Here is a 20,417-nt window from a genome sequence, read left to right as displayed (position 1 = left end):
ATTATTGTGGGGCTGGCACTGTGGCATAGTGGGTAAAGCCCCCACTTGCAGTGCCAGCATCCCATATGGGTGATGGCTCGAGTCCCAGCTGCTCCACTTCCAATCCTGCTCTCTGCTATGGCCTGGGAAAGCAGTAGGAGATGGCCCAAATCCTTGGGCCCCTGCACTCACATGGGAGACCCGGAAGAAGCTCCTGGCTCCTGGCTTCAGATCAAGGCAGCTCTGGCCATTGTGGCCATTTGAGGAATGAACCAGCAGGCGGAAGACCTTTCTTCTCTCTCTCTCTCTTTCTCTCTCTCTCTCTCTCTCTCTCTTTTTTTCTCCTTTTCTCTCTGCTTCTGCCTCTCTGTAACTCTACCTTTCAAATAAATAAATAAATATTTTAAAAAATACATTATGGACTCTCTTCCCTAACTTAGCACACTAATTTTCATCTTTAATTATTCTTTAATAAAACCACTGGGACTATAACATTTGCCTAAATATCATCTTAGAAATATACCATTTGTGGGGCCAGCACTGTGGTGCAGTGGGTTAAAGCCCTGGCCTGAAGCGCCAGCATCCCATATGGGTGCCAGTTCTAGTCCTGGCTGCTCCTCTTCCAATCCAGCTCTCTGCTATGGCCTGGGATAGCAGTAGAATATGGCCCAAGTCCTTGGGCCCTTGCACCCACTTGGGAGTCCTGGAAGAAGCTCTTGGCTCCTGGCTTTGGCTGGTGCAGCCAACTGGGGAGTTAACCAGCGGATGGAAGACCTCTCCCTCTGTTTCTACCTCTCTCTGTCATTCTTTCAAATAAATAAAATAAATCTTAAAAAAAAAAAAAGAAATATACCACTTGTTTTAAAATTTTCAAGTTTTTAAGTCAAACTACCTGTGAATGTCCACTTATGATTTCCTCTTAGAACCATAAGTTACTGAGAAGTATCATTTTTGGAAATATTGGCAGTTTGTATAACTCATTTCCATTGTTGACTTCTAATTTAACACATAATGGTCAGAGAAGATAGTCTTTGTGATACCAATTATTTATAATACATTGAGTATGGTCTTATGGCCTACTGTGAAATCAATTGTTAAACATGTTCCATCTGTACCTGAGAAAAAAATATTTGTACCTTTTCTAATTTTTTGGTATAATATTCTGTTATATGTTCATCAAACTAAGCTTATTTATTTAAATCTTTTTGCCTTCATTGTTTTTTCTCTGCTTGACCAACCAAATACAAGAAGAAATGTGTTAATATTTCACTATATCGACATATATATGTATTGATATAGATATATTAATTCATCCCCATAATTCTATCAACCAGATCAATTTTTTTCTATATTTATGGTGACAATTATTTTCATTTTCAATTATTTAAAATGTGGTGACATTATTTTCATTAATGCTTTTAGCCTTATATTTTCCTGATATTAATACAGCCACTCCAGCTTTCTTTTGGTTAGTTTTGCTTTCTTTCATCTGACAGTCTTGCTCTTCCAATAAAATTTACCTTGGTTTTGATTTTATCATGCATTAAAATCCACTGTAGGGGGCAGCATTGTGACATAGCAGGTAAAGCCATCACCTGCGATACCATGTGGTTGCTGATTTGTGTTCCAGTAGCTCCGCTTCCTATTGAGCTCCCTGCTAACATCCTGGGAAAACCAGAAGAAGATGATCCAAGTGCTTGGCCTCATGTCACCCACATGGGAGAACCAAATGAAGCTTCTGGCTCCTGGCCTTGGCTTAGCCCAGCACTGGCTCTTGGAGCCATCTGGGGAGTGAACCAGTGGACGGAAGATCTCTCTCTGTGTTTCTCGCTCTCCTTCTTTTTCTGTAACTCTTTCAAAATAAATCTTTTTTAAAAAATCTACTGCAATTTAAATGGCATCATAAAAAATTTAATATGGCTTTCATCCCTATGGAGGATAATGTTTTCAATTTTTTATATTATCATAAAAGTTTCAGTATGAAGATAACGTAATTCAGATGTACCCACACCAAACTGAGAAAGTCCTGACTGACCAGAGATGATTCCCTTTTAACTTACTCTTCACCCATTCCCAGACCCCTGGGAAAGAAGATAAAAACTTTATTTAGACTATATTATTTGACAGTAAGGAATGAAAAAAACAGTATTGGGCATATTTTGGTGGGGTTTGAACTTATTTCTACCATCTCCCCTTTCGCTTCTCCATTCCCCTCTTTCTTCGATTGTCTGATTTTATACTTTGCTTTTCCACTTCTTATCTCACTACTTTGAAAGTTATACACTCAACTCATACTTTTAGTGGTTTCCCTTGAAATTTCACCATGTATACATAACTAAATCTAAAAGTGCTGTTTGACACAGCTCTTCTGAGTCAGATAATAATCTTTGCCGTTGGTTCACCCTCCAATGGCTGCCGCGGCCGGCGCGCTGTGGCCAGCGCACTGCACTGATCCGATGGCAGGAGCCAGGTGCTTCTCCTGGTCTCCCATGGGGTGCAGGGCCCAAGCACTTGGGCCATCCTCCACTGCATTCCCTGGCCACAGCAGAGAGCTGGACTGGAAGAGGAGCAACTGGGACAGAATCCGGTGCCCAGACCGGGACTAGAACCTGGTGTGCTGGTGCTGCAAGGCGGAGGATTAGCTTAGTGAGCCGCGGCGCCGGCCAGATAATAATCTTAGACCTAGTATAAACTACTATTGTTCAGTTTACTAACTGACTATGATTATATTCATGGCTGGTTCTAATGGAGCACTCGACCAGCCCAGAGACCACCAGCAGAGAGACAGCCCACCATGGTCAGGAAAGCACCTCCAGAAACACTGCTCAGCCCATTCTCCAAACCCAGTGTGGACACGCACACCTGCCTGTCTGCCTTTTCCTCTACCCAGAATGTCTTTCCACCCAACTTTACACCAGGGTAACCTCTATTTATCCTTCAGTATTTTCTGAAGGTCTGCTATCACAAAGAAAGTGTTAGTATTGTGTTCGTTTTATTTGTTTATTTATTAAAAGTGGGGGTGGGGGGGAGAGAGAGAGAGAGAGAGATCTTCCATCTACTGTTTCACTCCCCCAAGTATCCACAACAGCTAGGACTGTGCCAGACTGAAGCCAACAATCAAGAACCTAATCCACATGTCCCATGTTGGTGGCAGAGACCCAAGTACTTAAGCCATCGCCTGCAACCTCCCAGAGTACACATTAGCAGGAAGTTGCAATCAAAAGTAGAGCTGGGAGTAGAATACCGGCATTCTGATATGGGATGCCCAGTGTCTTAATCACTGAGCCAAATCAGATAACGTGTCCTGTACCCTCAAAATTTACGAGGCAGTGTGAAAGACAGATACTACACAATAACAAGCATTAGCTAACATTCATTGAGCATCTTCTAGATATTGTTCCAAGAACTGCAAAGTTAACTGACTTTATCCTTATAATAAGTCTATGTACTTACTACAGTCTGCTTTACAGAGATGCCAAAGATTTTGTCCTAGGCTACAGAGCTAATAAATAGAGTGGAATGATGTCTATAAACCCATGCATTCTAACTCTAGAAACTATACTTACAACCACTGAGCTACACAAAGCAGTCAGTGGTTACAAACCACAAGCTGCATAGATAAAGAATAACTTGGGCAAAGGTGGGAGAGGAGCTAATTTAGATAGGATGATTCATCTGTTTGAAGTTGCCGAACCATCTCAAAGTTCCTACAGGGTAAGGAAAGGGCTCAATCTCTTAGGCAACCAGAAGTGCAAACAGAAGCCCCCAAGTTAGAAAAGACTTCAGTGAATTCAAACAAGTGAAAAAAAATCAGTTGGAGTACAATTAACAGATTTCACACCTGATCAGCTTAACGTCTTCTTTGAAGAGACAGAATATCCAGTTGTGAAGAGAGAGGGAAGCAGGAAGAACACAGCACACAGCTGCAGTGGTCACTGATGGGATGGAAGACAATGGTGGCTGGGGTAGATACACAAAGCTTCAGACCTGGGGTCAACTGAGAATAAAGGCATTACATTTCTGGCTTCAGTTCACATAGCTTCATTCCTCTCTAGAAATGTTCGATGGCCTCAAAGGGCAGGGCTAAGAAGGGCATCAGCAGCATGTCTCAGGGTTAGGGGGAGAGCAAGGGGACTGCTGAAAGGAATTGGATCAAGAGGAGACAGACGGCTGGTGGAAATGCAGAGCAAGCAATCTCTGCACCACAAGCCAAGTGTAAAGGAAATATGTAAAAGCTGGAAGAGGACCAGAAGGGAGCATACAATGGGGTGGGTGTTGGGCAAGTGGTAAGATGCCACTTGAGATGGCTGCATCCCATTCCCAAGTGCCTGGGCTTGAGTCCCAGCTTCACTCCTCATTCCAGCTTCCTGCGAATGTGCACCCTGGGAGGCAGCAGGTGATGGCTCAAGTGGCCAGGCCCCTGCCATGCACATAGGACACCTGGAATGAATTCCCAGATCCCAGCTTCAGCCTGGCTCAGCCCCAGGTGTTATGGGCATTTAAGGAATGAACAAGTGGATGGGAGATCTCTGTCTGTCTGTCTCTGTCTCTCTGCTTTTTAAGTAAAAATTAATCAATCAATTAATTAAAAATTATTTAAAAAGAGAAAGGAACATATAGGCATTTGAGACCCAGAAAGGACAAGACAGCTACAGCAAGATCCTGAGAGGGAGTGGGTTGCCAAGGCAGAACGGAGATGAATTAGGAGCTGGGGCAAGGAGTACAAAGCTAAGGTGAAACATGAGTCACCAGCCAGAACACTAAAGTCTTCAAGGATGGAGGGTTGGGGGGGGAGGGGGGAGACCAATTGGCAGGTGCCAAGGTCCTCAATAAACCTGGGGGAAAAAATCTAGAAGTAAGAAAATATGAAATGAGATGGAGATAAAAGTCAAAAAGAAACATGGATTTTCATTCGAGGGCAGATGATAAATAGGACCTCAGTGGCCCACACATTGAAAACATGGACCTCGGCAGTTATATTTCAACTGAGTAACTCCACCCTTCTGTGCAGATGACCTGGCTACACCTGCTTCCATCAGCACCTTTCAGATCTCTGGGACATGGAGGGAGAATGCAGTGGTGGAAAAAAAACTGGCATGTGGAGTTGCATGAGTCACATTGATGGCTCAGCCCTTGAGGGAAGGCCCACAGCTCCCAACACTGAAAATCCAGGTTATGGGGCTGGTGCTATGGCCTAGTAGGTTAAACATCTGGCTTCGGTGCCAGCATCCCATATGGACACCAGTTTAAGTCCCAACTGCTCCACTTCTGATCCAGCTCCCTGCTGATGGCCTGGGAAAGCAGTAGAAGATGGCCCAAGTCCTTGGGCCCCTGCACCCACATGGGAGACCCAGAAGAAGCTCCTGGCTCCTGGTTTCATATTGGCCCAGCTCAGGCTCTTGCAGCCATTTGAGGAGTTAACCTGCGTATGGAAAAACTCTGTCTCTATCTGTGGCTCTGCCTCTCAAGTAAACAAATAAATCTTTAAAAAAAAAAAAAAAAAGGAAAGAAAAAGAAAACCCTGGTTACATTCGGCCTTTTAAACATTTTGCTAGTATTTTTAGTGAAGGAGTAATAAACATTAGTATTAAAAATAGCCAAGTGGGGCCGGCGCTGTGGTTCAGCAGGTTAAAGCCCTGGCCTGAAGCGCCAGCATCCCATATGGGCACCGGTTCTAGACCCGGCTGCTCCTCTTCCGATCCAGCTCTCTGCTATGGCCTGGGACAGCAGTAGAGGATGGCCCAAGTCCTTGAGCCCCTATACCCATGTGAGAGACCCGGAAAAAGTTCCTGGCTCCTGACCATTGTGGCCATCTGGGGAGTGAACCAGCGGATGGAAGACCTTCTCTCTCTCTCTACCTCTCTCTGTGTAACTCTGTCTTTCAAATAAATAAAATAAATCTTTTAAAAAAATAGCTCGGCATTACCAAAGCATACACCACTCATTAATCATCAGGGAAATACAAACTAACACCATAGTGAGAGGCCACTTCATACTCTCCCTGTGTTAGTCAGGGTTGCCTAGAGAAACAGAATCAACAGATGATTAAAATCAAAAGCTGTGAGGTCAACATTGTGGCAAAGCAGGTGAAGCTGCCACTTGTGGCACCGGCATCCCCTATCAGGACACTGGACTGAATCCCAGCTGCTGCAGTTCTGATCCCTGCCAATGCTTCTAGTAAATCAGTAGAAGATGGCCCAAGTGCTGGTGTCCCTGCACCCACGTGGGAGACCCAGATGCCGCTCCTGGCTCCTGGCTCTGGCCTGGGCCAGTCCTAGCTGTTGTGGCCATTTGGGGAGTAAACCAGCAAGCAGATGGAAAATCAATCAATCAATCAATCTCTCCCTCCCTCCCTCCCTCATTTCTCTCTGTCACTGTGCCTTTCAAATAAATAACATCAATCTTAAAAACAAAAATGAAAAGACACACAGTTAAAGGCAGTGCTGTGGATGTGATGTGCAGAAACTGAAACCTTCACACATTGCTCCTGGGATGCTAAACAGTGCAACTGCTTGGGAAACAGCTTGGCAGTTCTTCAAAATGTTAGGCAGATTTAGTATACTGCACTCCAGGCAAATATTTAGGAGAACTGAATACATGTGTTCATACAATACTATGAACATGACTGCTCAGAGCAGTGTCACGGACAGCCAAGAAAATGAAAACAAGCCAAATGTCCATCTATTAATTTATAAATAACATATGCTATATATACATACAGTGGAATATTAATTGGCCTAAAAAAAGGAGTGAAGTACCTATCTGTGCTACAACACAGATAAACTTTGAAATCACGCTAAGTAAAATAAATGGATGAATGAATGAATAAATAACAGACACACAGGAGATGTACAGAAACACAAATCCACAGCGACAGAAAGTAGGTCATGAGTTACTGGGGGCTAGCGGGGATGGGCTACTTTCAGAGGTGAGGAGACGCTCTGAGTTAGTGGTGATCATTGCCTATATCATTGCTGTGAACATACTAAAAACCACTGAACTTTAAGAGTGGACTTTACAGCCTATGAATCAATAAAGCTATCATAAAATAATTATTTATAAAGTTAAGATAGCTACTTTTAAATATCCACCCCTCTGCTTCCTCCTTTGCTATGGACTGACTTGTCTCCCCTCACAAAATTTCTGTCGAAGCCTTTTCCAATGTGCCTATATTTAGAGACAGATTCTCTAGGAGGTAATTAAGGTTGAATGAGGTCCTAAGGGAGGGCCCTAATCTGATAGGACTGCAGCCTTATAAGAGGAAGTGAGAGTGATCTCCTTCCTGTTCTCTCTCTTCTTTCCTCTCCCTGCTCCTGCTCCTGCTCCCTCTCTCACTCCCTTTCCCCCAGACACAGTAACAAGTTGGCATCTGCAAACCACAAAGAGAGCCTTCACCAAAACCCAACCATCCTGGCACTCTGATCTTGGACTTTGCATCTCCGGAACAGTGAGAAAATTAATTCCTGCCGTTGAAGGCAGCCCGAGCTGACACACACACCTTTACCTATTCTGGATCTGGGGCTTAGAATTTGCATTACTCCTAAAGCCATCAAATGGAATATAGGAATACTAGTTGTGGCCCAAGAGCCTGAGGAAGAAACCCTACTGTCCTGGCAGAGTGTGATTTTAGAAGCAGAATGCTCTAAGTGCAAGGTCCCAATGTCAAAATCCTTTTTTCTTCTTTTCATATCTCAGTTTTTCATTCCCTCTGCAGACCTTCCTCACCCAGTGCTCACAAAAGTAACTGTGATGAGCTTTGAGACTTCAAGACTTCCTACTGGGCATCTGCTTATAAAAGAAAATGTGAACACACAGAATGGGGAAAAATGCCACTGGTACAGATGTAAAAGGAGATAAATTTGACAACGAAGTCATTTTGCAGAAACATTTTTAGGTAATGTGGAAACTAAAAACAATCACAAGAATATTACCATAATGCACTCTCCTTTCTTATTTCTGTTATCATTAAAAAAGTGGTCCCAAGAGTTGGACACCATAAAAATAAAAAAGAATCATCAGAAATTACTAAAAAGAGCTGCATTGCCAACAAACCAGGAAACCTAGAAGAAATGAATAGATTCCCAGACACATACAACCTACCTAAATTGAGCCATGAAGACATAGAAAACCTAAACAGAAAACCAAGACAGAAACTGAATCAGTAATAAAGACCCTCCCAACAAAGAAAAGCCCAGGACCAGATGGTTCCACTGTTGAATTCTACCAGACATTTAAAGAACTCCAATTCTTCTCAAACTCTTCAAAACAACTGAAAGGGAGGAAATCCTCCCAAATTCTTTCTATGAAACCAACATCACCTTACACATTCCTAAACCTGAAAAAGATGCAACAGAAAAAGAAAACTACAGACTACTTTCCCTGATGAACATGGACTCTTTCTTTCAAGGCCTCAAAGTGCAGAGGAACAACAGCAGGAGATGTTAAGTCTACAAATGGGCAGTCCTTTTCCCCACCAGGATTCTGAAAGTGACTGGATAATTCATTCTTTCAGGATAAGGAGTGTCAAGATTCATCATATTATTGACTATTCACATGACTGGATAAGAGACAGGGCTCTCCTTGCTAGCACAGAAATAAATACCAGTATGAATCTGCAGAACCCAGAGAGCCCTCTTTGTACTTCGATATGTAATGACTTAGAACAGCCCTTGTTTCAACTATTGAGGAACAGGTGTTTTTTTTGTTTTGTTTTGTTCTTTGGTTTTTTTGGTTTGTTTGCTTGTTTGTTTGTTTGTTTTTTGTAAACTGTTGAACTCTTTACTTAGTACAGAGTTGGTCTTCTGTATATAAAGTTAATTGAAAATAGACCTTAGTGGAGAAGGGGTCTGGGGATGGGAGAAGGAGGAAGAGGAGGAGTGATGAAAGCATGGGAGGGAGGGTGAATATGGTGGGAAGAATCACTATATTCCTAAAGTTGTACTTATGAAATGCATGAGGTTTGTATTCCTTAAATAAAAGGTTTCTTTGGGAAAAATAAAAAATACTAGCTAATCGAATCCAACAACACATCAGAAAGATCATTCACCAGGACCAAGTGGCATTTATCCCTGGTATGCAGAGATGGTTCAACATTCATAAATCAATCAATGTGATACATCACATTAACAAATTTAAGAACAAAAGCCATATGATTATCTGAATAGATGCAGAGAATGCGTTTTATAAAATACATTTTATTTCATGAAAACTCTAAGAAAACTGGGTATAGAAGCAACATTCCTCAACACAATCAAGGCAATTTATGACAAACCCATAGTCAATGTCCTATTAAATGGGGGAAAGTTGGAAGCATTCCCACTGAGATCCGGAACCAGACAAGGATGTCCACTTTCACCATTGCTATTCATTTATATTTATGGAAGTTTTATACAGAGCCATTAGGCAAGAAAAAGAAATCAAAAGGATACAAATTGGGAAGGAGGAAGTCATACTATCCCTCTTCGCAGATGATACGATTCAATTTAGGGGATCCAAAGAACTCCACTAAGAGACTATTGGAACTCATAGAAGAGTTTGGCAAAGCAGCAGGATATAAAATCAACACACAAAAATCAACAGCCTTTGTATATACAGACAATGCCACAGCTGAGAACAAACTTCTGAGATCAATCCCATTCATAATAGCTACAAAAAAAATTACCTTGAAATAAATTTAACTAAAGATGTCAAAGGTCTCTACATAACAATTATAAAACATTAAAGAAAAAAATAGAAGAAGATACAAAAAATGGAAAAATATTCCATGTTCATGGATTCGAAGAATCAATATCATCAAAATGTCCATACTTCCAAAAAGAATTTACAGATTCAATGTGACATCAATCAAAATACCAAGGACATTCTCAGATATAGAAAAATGATGCTGAAATTCACATGGAAACACAGGTGACTCTGAATAGCTAACACCATCTTAACAAAAACAAAGTGGAGGCATCACAATACCAGATTTTAAGGCATACTACAGGGCAGCTATAATCAAAACAGCCTGGTACTGGTACAAAAACAGATGTGTAGACCAATGGAACATTATAAAAATGCCAGCAATCAACCTAATCATCTACAACCAACTTATATTTGATCAAGGAGCTAAAACCAGTCTCTTCAAGAAATGGTGCTGGGAAAACTGGATTTCCACATACAGAACTATGAAGCAAAACCCCTACCTTACAACTTACACAAAAATCCACTCAAAATGCATTAAAGAACTAAATATATGACCAGGTACCATCAAATTATTAGAGAACGTTGGGAAAGCCTTGCAAGTTAACATAGGCAATAATTTCTTTGAAAAGACCCCAAAGGCACAAACAATAAAAGCTAAAATTAACAAATGGGATTACATCAAATTAAGAAGCTTCTGTACTGCAAAAGAAACATTCAGGAAAATGAAGATACAACCGACAAAATGGGAGAAATTATTTGCAAACTACACAACTGATAAAGGATTAATAATCAGAATATATAAAAAGATCAAGATACTCAACAACAACAAAACAAACAACCCAGTTAAGAAATGGGCAAAGGACTTAAACAGGCATTTTTCAAAAGAGAAAATCCAGGCTGGCGCCGCGGCTCATTGGGCTAACCCTCCGCCTGCGGCGCCGACACCCCGGGTTCTAGTCCCGGTTGGGGCGCCAGATTCTGTCCCAGTTGCTCCTCTTCTGGTCCAGCTCTCTGCTGTGGCCCTGGGAGGGCAGTGGAGGATGGCCCAAGTGCTTGGGCCCTGCACCCACACGGGAGACCAGGAGGAGGAACCTGGCTCCTGGCTTTGGATCAGCGCAGCACACCGGCCCTGGCGGCCACTTGAGGGGGATGAACCAACAGAAGGAAGACCTTTCTCTCTGTCTGTCTCTCTCTCACTGTCTAACTCTGCCTGTACAAAAAAAAAAAAAAAAAAAAAAGAAAGAAGAAATCCAAATGGCCAACAGACACATGAAAAAATGCTCAGAATCACTACCCATTAGGAAAATGCACATCAAAACCACAATGAGAGTTCACCTCACCATGGGAAGAATGACTTTCACTCAGAAGTCAACAAACAACAAATACTGGCAAGGATGTAGGAAAAAGGTATCCTAATCCACTGTTGGTGGGAATGTAAACTGGTAAAGCCACTATGGAAGACAGTACAGAGATACCTCTGAAAAATGAATATAGACCTACCATATGACCCAGCCATCCCACTCCTGGGAATTTACCCAAGGAAAATGAAATCAGCATATGAAAGAGTTATTTACACCCCCATGTTTATTGCAGCTCAATTCACAATAGCTAAGACATGGAATCAACCCAAACTGAAGACTAGATAAAGAAATTATGGGATAAATACACCACAGAATACAACACAGTGGCAAAAAAAAAAAATTTTTTTTGATCATTTTACAACAAAAAGGATGATACTGGAAAACATCATACCTAGTGAAATAAGCTAGTCACAAAAGACAAATACCATATGTTCTCCCTGACCCGTGTAACTATCAGAGCACCTAAAATGCAATCTATAGAAGTGAAAGTGACACTTTGAGAAGCAATAACTTAGACAGCCCTTGTCTTGACTATTGATGAATAGTTGCTTTTTTTTAATACTGTTTGTTAAACTCTTTACTTAACATAGAGTTAAACATATGTGTATAAAGTCAATTGAAAATAGATCTCAGTAAAAAAATAAGAATGGGAACAAGACAGGGAGGAGGAAAAGGGGTGGGAGGTCAGGTACAGTGGAAAGAATCACCATGTTCCTAAAGTTGTAATTATGAAATGTATGAAATTTTTAACTGTAAAGCTGTATAGTTTTGCATACATTCCTATGGACTTCTTTCTAAGGGTACAGTTTAAAAACTTGCCATGGGACCCCAAATCCCCTTAAGCTGGGTGGTAAAAATACCATCTTAAGTGTTAAGTGATCATATGGATAGGATTAAGTGTCTGGTGATAATAGATAGAATTAAAAAGGAATAAATGCTCCAACATGGGAAGCAGTCCACACAGCAGACTCAGAATGACAATGGCTTTAAGTAGAACTATGACCTCAGAATCAGCCCTTAAGGCATTCTGGTCAAGAGAGCATTTCAGGCACAGAATACCAAGACACTGTGGCAAAAAAAAGTCCTACAAAAAGGACCTCAGTGGATGAGACCCCAATGGAAAGAAGTGGTCATCAAAGAAGGCGGTACTTTTTTCTGAAAGGAGGAGAGAACTTCCACTCTGCTTATGGCCTTATCTAAATACTGATGGAGTTTGTGTATTCAAATTGCTTCCATAGCCTAGGCAGCTCATGTCAAGAGCCTCAGGTGGTCACTGATCATACATAAGAGTGTTACTTGTTAATTGTCAACAGGAATCACTGTGCACTAACTTCCCATGCAGGATCTCTATCCTCAAAGAGTTGTATTATAATTATGTCTAAGTGCTTACAAAAGATGTGTCATTCTTGGGTGCTTCTTTAAAGTTAATTAAGTTCCAAAAAAAAAAAAAAAGTGAAATTAACTTCAAGATGCAATGACTTTGAACAGCCCTTGTCTCAACTATTAAGGAAGAAAGAGTTCAGTCTGAGTTTACAGTTGCCTTCTGACACTTAAAATATTTGCATGCATAGAAAATGGAAAAAGATAGTGGAGGTGCAGTGTGGATAAGGCATTGTGCAGTGTAACAAGGTATTTTAGAACCACACTTGCAAATACTCATCATCAGTAATGCAGACCATTAAGATAAATATCAGAAACAATCATCAGTAAGAAGAGCTTACCTTTGAAGAATCAACTCTGCTTGTTGCTCAGAAATGGTCAGGCCTAGTGTCTGGAGAGACTGGACAATTTCTGAAGCTTCAATTTTTCCTTTAAAAAAATGAAAATGGCAAAAATCAGGAGTCAGAATTGACAAGGATCTTACAAATCATAAAGTTTGAATCTCTCATTTAATAGAAACTTTGAAATGATTAAGGCAAAAATATGCATTTTTATGAGTTATGGATGTGCTTAAATACACATGATGACATCAATATTTAAACAAATGCACAAAGCAAGTATTCACACATTATTTCATTCAGTAGTCATAACAGTGTTGTAGAGAATGATGCTCCTCTGAGGACAATGACACCGGTAGCTCAAGTGGCCTTACCAAGTAATGAAATGAAGAAATTGCAGGGGTTTGTGAGTTTAGCCTAGCTGTTAAAGACACCTGTGTCCCACATCAGAGAACCTGGGTTTGAGAACTGGCTCTGGCTCAATTCCAACTTCCTGCTAATGCAGACCCCGGGAGTCAGCAAGGATGGCTCCCCAAGCTCCTGCCACCTACATAGGAGATCTGGATTGTGCTCCCAGTCCCCATTGTGCTCATCTGCAATCAATTCTCATTATCCACTGTATTCCTCTTCTGTATCACTTGAGCACTGAATCAGCAAATACCGAACCATTGTTCCTATGGGAACCATTGTTCCATAGGTTCCCCATGAGCCTCTGACCGTGATGTTTTCATCCATCATCAGTGCAAAACTTTGTCTCTGAGTGTTTCTACTTTAAAATACTTCACTGAATGTACAGTCTTCATTCACAGACATTGAACTCATGGTGAAATTCAATTCCAGCTTAAGGCATAACATGGCCTTCTTGAGCTTAGGAACACGAAACAATGCTTCAGCCAACACTTGGAAACATTTTAAAATGTGAAATTACAAAATATACAAAAATGCAAAAAACACGATACAAAAGAGACCACAAAAAGGGCAAGAGCTGGAGCAAGAAGGCAGAGCGTCCTTGCCATGGTCTCCCTCCACTAGGAACGTAGGTGTTGAGCAACTGCAACTTTCCACCACTCTGTGCTCATCCAACATGACCAGGAAAGCACTGTGAGTAAACATTTTGGGGTAAAATCGTACCAAGTTGCAGAACCCAACAATAATGAGCATCCACAATATATGCTTTGCTTTTAGGAAGTTTGATAAATAAAAATAGGGACCTACAGGGAGAAATCAAAATACACAAACAAGAAAAATTAAAGAGGATGCTGTTTATATTTACTCCAAATGTATCAGCATTTCATTTTTAATTGTTTTCACTGATTTGTTTAGAATTTCTGAGAGAGACAACTGATGAGTATATAACTCATGCACCAGGATGACGTGTGTCTAATTATTAGCGGTTGGTCCTGGGATAGCCCCGTATCCGGCTACTGCCAGCTCTGATGGTACACAGTTTTCTCTCAGCAGCTGCACTGGAAAGGGTCCAGGTTGGGAGAGAAGTTTGCAGGGAAGAAGGAAAGGTGATTGGAAGAACTGAATGTTTCCTCACTTGGGGCATATGGTCAAAGGATTATTAGAGGCAACAAATGTCTAACAAATGTCAGTGCTTCTTGGTTGACAGATTTAGATGATCATCAAAACCATTCAAAGGGTTTAGCTTGTTTGTTTGAAGGAAGTTGCTTTGAATTTAACTGAAGTCAATGTTCAATATAAACCAGCAGCTGGCAAACTTTAAGGCCCATTGACCATTTCACAATACAGACCCATATTTTCCCTCATTCTATTTAATTTAAATAACAAGTTGACCAATAGAATGACTCTAAACATTCATAAGTATTAGAGGAATTTGGGGCTGCATTGAAGTGTTTGTAAAACCCCCTCTTCCTATCAAGGCTGCCTCTGATGACAAGGACTCTGTGACTCTGCCCTTTCACCTACTGCCCTTGTTCTTGCTGGGACTCTAAGCTATCAATGTACATAGAGAAGCCATAATCTCAACCAAAGGTACATCCTTAAATGTTTATATGCTAACTTTCCCCAAATTTGCAGGATCAGATGGTGTCTAAATTATTTCAAGAAGACTAACAAATATAAGATAACTGGACAGTCTTTTAAATTTTAGAATATACAATATTCATTCCTATATACAAACAAAAATAAATCTCTATCCAGAGGGTAAGAAAAAATATGTATTTTTAAAGATTTATTTATTTGAAAGGCAGGGTGACAGAGAAGAGGGAGAGAGACAGAAACCAAGAGAAAGAGATCTTCTATCTACTGGTTCACTCCCTATATGGCCACAATGGCCAGGTTTGAACCAGACCAAAGACAGGAGTCAGGATTCTGGTCTCCCACATAGGTGGTAGGGGCCCAGGTACTTGGGCCATCTACTGCTGCCTTCCTAGGCACATTAGAAGGGAGTTGAATGGAAGCAGAGCAGCTGGGACTCAAACCAGCACTCTAATATAGGATGCCGGTGCTGCAAGCAATGGCTTAATCCACTGTATCACAATACCAGCCCCTATGTTTATGATTTTTAGCCCATAGCTTTAAATCAAATCAGTATAACGTTCCATAATTACATTTTTTGACAGGCCACATCCACTTTTTAAAATTCAATGGACAGCCGGCGCCGCGGCTCAATAGGCTAATCCTCCGCCTAGCGGCGCCGGCACACCGGGTTCTAGTCCCAGTCGGGGCGCCGGATTCTGTCCCGGTTGCCCCTCTTCCAGGCCAGCTCTCTGCTGTGGCCACGGAGCGCAGTGGAGGATGGCCCAGGTGCTTGGGCCCTGCACCCCATGGGAGACCAGGAAAAGCACCTGGCTCCTGGCTCCTGCCATCGGATCAGCACAGTGCGCCGGCCGCAGCGCGCCGGCCGCGGCGGCCATTGGAGGGTGAACCAACGGCAAAAGGAAGACCTTTCTCTCTGTCTCTCTCTCACTGTCCACTCTGCCTGTCCAAAAAAAAAAAAAAAAAAAAAAAAAAAAAAAAAAAAAAAAATTCAATGGACAAAGCTTTGTATGAGCTTTCTTCACTGAAAATGAATTCTACATGAAAATTATGTTATTAAGAAAAGTAAGTATTAACACAAGTAATAATTATCATCTGAAAAAGAGAGACTAAATATGCATTGTTTTAGACTCCTGGAAGCAAAATATGTCTTCATCGCTGGAGATAAATAGACAAGAAAAACGCACCATCATTGTTTTTGTCCAAACTCTTAAATGCCAATTTCATCTTTTTCTCATGGTCTTTAAGGTACTTCATAAATTCTTCAAAATCCAGCTTCCCATCTTTGTTGACATCTCCAGTAGTAAAAATTTTCTACAAAAAAAAAGACACTTTAGTGATATTATGGGCTAAAGTGCTAAATTACTTGTATATAAATTTTGAATAAATTGACTATTTCCCTAGAAAACTAAAGTGTGGGGAGCAACCCGGACTGGACTGAGTTACTGGAATTAAGACTTATTCTATGCATCTGCTCTCCCACAATATGGCGCTGGGAGAGGAGAAAACAGCTTCTACACAGCTGCCTCCAGTTCAACCAATAAACTGTAGGACCTACTCCTGATTGGAGGAGAGCAGCATACTCGGCGTGTGGGCAGCCGAGTTGGGATTGGCAGAGGAGGACTATAAAGGAGGAGACGGCATGCACAAGGAACATCTAAGGGGAACATCTACCTGAAGGAACACCTGTGCAGCCCCCGAAAGAGCCGGCCGGCAGTGTGCCGCTCCCCCGCGGAAGTGGGGAATGTGGCAGGGGGAACCGCCCTTCCACGGAGGTGGAAGGGACGGTAGCCAACCCGGGAAGAACCAGCAGCAAACCCGGGGAGGGCCGAGCAGACGAAAGAACAACGCAGGGTCCTGTGTCGTTCCTCCACGAAGAGGGGGAGCGACATAATGGTGCCGTGACTCGGATATGAAGCCTAGGCAGGGTTTAGTGTCGTTCCTCCACGAAGAGGGGGAGCGACATAATGGGGCCGTGACTCGGATAGGAAACTTAGGAGGGAAGAAACGGGAAGAAGTGGAAAATACCGGAGAGAGAGACTAGCAAAGAGCCTAGGGGAAAGCTGAACGGAAAAGGTGCCGGAAGAAGCTATTGAAAGCCTAGGCATAGACTCGGATATGGACTGTGGGAAAGAAGTTAGGATTGAAAGCGAAAGTGAAAGCTTTCATAGACTCGGATGCGGACTATGGCAGGGAAGCTAGGAGATTGAAAGCGAAAGTGAAACCTGGAGGAGGCTTGGACTCGGATACGGACTGTGGGGAGAAGCCAGGAGAAATGAGAGGAATATTGTTGGAAGAAAACTTAGGGAAACATACCGGGTAGAGAAAAATGTTAGGGAGGATGAAGCCGCGAGTGCAGGCCGAGGCGAAGACTTAAGCCAGCTTGGAATTCTTCAAGTCAGCCCGGGGAGCAAAAGGCGAAAATCTGGAACCAGAGGCAGAGACGTGGGCCGCCAGGTTGGAATTCGCCAGGTTAGTCCGGGGAACTTGGACTGAATGCCGGTGGTGGCGGAAACATTCGCAGAAGCCGCCACGTGCAGAGAGAGCACGGGGCGTGAATAGATAGGGAACGCGGGGCTGGCGCGAGGCCGTGGTGCGGGTGCGAAGTGCGTGGAGACCGCGGAGCGTGCGTGCAGAGCCGGGAACCCGCCGGCGGGGCGAGGCGCCGGGAAGCCACGCAGAGCCGTGAAGCTGCCGCGGGGCGAGCCACCGAGAAGCAGCCTCGGGGCAGGTGCCGGGAAGCCGCAGGGATAAGAGAAACAGAAGTTTAGAAGTAAAATGAGAGAAATAAGAATGCTGGTAGATAGAAGTAAAATAGGAGAAATAGGAATGCCCGGAGATAGAGAAACAGAAAAATAAGGCCTCCCCTCAACATGGCAATGAGAGAGCTTGGATTCGGTCTGCCTGATTAGGACGATAAGCACCTGCGGGCGGCTAGCAGCTTATGCGCCGCAGGTCACCGAAGACAGGCATGAATTAACACCAGTAAGTCTCCCCACAATACGGCAATGAGAAGGCTTGGATTCGGTTTGCCTAATAGGGCTTGTAAGCACCTGCAGACAGAGCATGCGCTGCAGGGCACCGAACACAGGCACGCATCAGCGCCTAAAAACCTCCTCACAACATGGCGAAGAGAGGACCCGGATTCGGTTTGCCTGATTGATAGGACTTGTAAGCACCTGTGGGCAACTCTAGCAAGTAGAGCAGAGTGTGTGCTGCGGGACACCGAAGACAGGCGCGTATCAACGCCAAAAAATAAAAAGAAAGGGGGATCTGTTGGGAGCAACCCGGACTGGACTGAGTTACTGGAATTAAGACTTATTCTATGCATCTGCTCTCCCACAATATGGCGCTGGGAGAGGAGAAAACAGCTTCTACACAGCTGCCTCCAGTTCAACCAATAAACTGTAGGACCTACTCCTGATTGGAGGAGAGCAGCATACTCGGCGTGTGGGCAGCCGAGTTGGGATTGGCAGAGGAGGACTATAAAGGAGGAGACGGCATGCACAAGGAACATCTAAGGGGAACATCTACCTGAAGGAACACCTGTGCAGCCCCCGAAAGAGCCGGCCGGCAGTGTGCCGCTCCCCCGCGGAAGTGGGGAATGTGGCAGGGGGAACCGCCCTTCCACGGAGGTGGAAGGGACGGTAGCCAACCCGGGAAGAACCAGCAGCAAACCCGGGGAGGGCCGAGCAGACGAAAGAACAACGCAGGGTCCTGTGTCGTTCCTCCACGAAGAGGGGGAGCGACATAATGGTGCCGTGACTCGGATATGAAGCCTAGGCAGGGTTTAGTGTCATTCCTCCACGAAGAGGGGGAGCGACACTAAAGTACCAATTTTAGCCAGGTATATCATTATCCATTATAGTTAAGACCTGCCATGAAAAGAACCATAGCCCTGCAAAAAGATGCCAGATCTTGTGATAAGCTTTCAATTAAAACAATTACACACCCATTTCCATGAAACATGGCATTTTAAGGCTAATGTAATCACACTCTAAATTTCTTGACATGTACTTTATAAACTCCAAAAGCCAAACATGACCTAGCATAGGGTTTAAATGTCTAAAATAGTATTTTTCCTTTGATTTCTAAAGTTAAAAATCTATTCCTAAAAATGATCCTTACTAAAAGCTATCATAGTAAACTGTCCATTTCTATTAATAGAAATTGTTGCTTCTGAGAAAGAATGATTTTATGAGATTCACTATTACACATGAGCCCTCTCCCTCCACCACCACCCATCACAACAGTCACCCACCCACAGTTTCTACCACTCTGGTGGTCTCTTCTGGGTAACTAATGTGCTGTTGTGGCACGACGGTAGAATGGCTAAACCTCCAAGCTCTGGACTCAGAGTGAAAGGTCTGAACCTTGTGAGCCACACTAAATCTATATTTCCAGTGAGATTTGTAGTTTAAAATGTAACATTAGAAAAGAGGCTAAAAATCAATGATCAGATGCTTACTTCAATCTGAAGACATTAGAAACAAAAAGCTGAAGGAAAAACATAAAGAACAAAAGGTAATGAGGAAGAAAACAACACTGAGAGCATAAACAGTGCCAAAGATGGTCCTTCGAAAACATCATTAAAACTGACAAACTCCTGAACTTGGCAAATAACTAACATCAGAAAATACATGGAAGTCACCACATACTACAGACATTAAAGATCTCATGAACAGCTTTATATCAAAAATATGAAAATCAGATACAATAGAAAAGTGCCTAGAAAAAGAAAATACATACAAAAATCACATAAAATCATAGAAAATGTGAGTATAATAGTCCAATAAATACTAACATAATTTAATATGTACATTGAAACATTGTCATAAGGAAACTCCAGGCCCCTGTGGTTTTAAACTAATGCCTATCAAACTTTCAAGGAAGAAATAATCCTATTTTCCAGAGTACTGTTAAGGTGGGAAAGATTTCAAACCCCATTTCATGAAGTGGGCGTATCCTTGATTCCAAAATCTAAGAGCAGCATGACAAAAAAAAAGTAAAATGACAGGCAATGTCACTAGTGAAATAGATACAAAACTATGAAATAAATTGCTAGTAAAGCAAATGTAACATAAACTAGTTAAACACTGTGTGTATGTGTGTGTGTGTGTGTGTGTGGTGCACACTGATAATAAGATGAGTGTATTCCAGTAATATCAGGTTGGGTTAACATTTTTAAAGAAAGAAAAGGAAGGGAAGGAAGGATGAGAGGGAGGGAGGGACAAACACACATTTAGGTTAAGATACCCACATCTCATACCTGGTGTATCTGGGTTCAATTCCCAGTTCCAGCTCCTAACCACAGCTTATGGCTAAAGCAGACCCCAGGAAGCAGTGGTGATAGTTCAAGTAATTGCATTCTTGCTACCCAAGATTACATTTCCCAGCTCCCAACTTCAGCCCCAGCCCAGCCCTGGCTTTTGCAGGCATGTGGGAAGTGAACCAATGGTTAAGAGTCCCCTCCCTCCCTCCCTCTCTCTCTCTCTCTCTCACCCTCCCTTTTTCCCTCCCTCCGTCCCTCACAAATAAATAAAGTAAAATAGGGGTTGCCATTGTGGCCTAACAGGTTAACCCACTGCCTGCAACACCAGCACTCATATGGGTTCGAGTCCAGGTTGCTCCACTTCTGATCCAGCTCCCTGCTAATGTGCCAGGGAAAGCA

The 20,417-nt window shown here is 42.6% G+C and overlaps 1 protein-coding gene across 2 annotated transcripts in view; it reads right to left on the bottom strand.

Moving 5' to 3' along the window:
- The window catches only part of SLC25A24 (solute carrier family 25 member 24), a 63,632-nt gene that overhangs the window by 29,456 nt on the left and 13,759 nt on the right, over positions 1-20,417 (bottom strand). For both annotated transcript variants that reach the window (NM_001082777.1, XM_051856040.2), the window contains 2 exon segments: positions 12,746-12,833; positions 15,934-16,060. In NM_001082777.1, the coding sequence (NP_001076246.1) occupies positions 12,746-12,833; positions 15,934-16,060 (215 nt within the window).

Source organism: Oryctolagus cuniculus, chromosome 7 (genome assembly GCF_964237555.1).
Source record: "Oryctolagus cuniculus chromosome 7, mOryCun1.1, whole genome shotgun sequence".
In the NCBI taxonomy this organism is placed as follows: Eukaryota; Metazoa; Chordata; class Mammalia; order Lagomorpha; family Leporidae; genus Oryctolagus; species Oryctolagus cuniculus.
The sequence above is the reverse complement of the archived record's forward strand: the minus strand, read 5'-3'. Positions and strand labels throughout refer to the sequence as shown.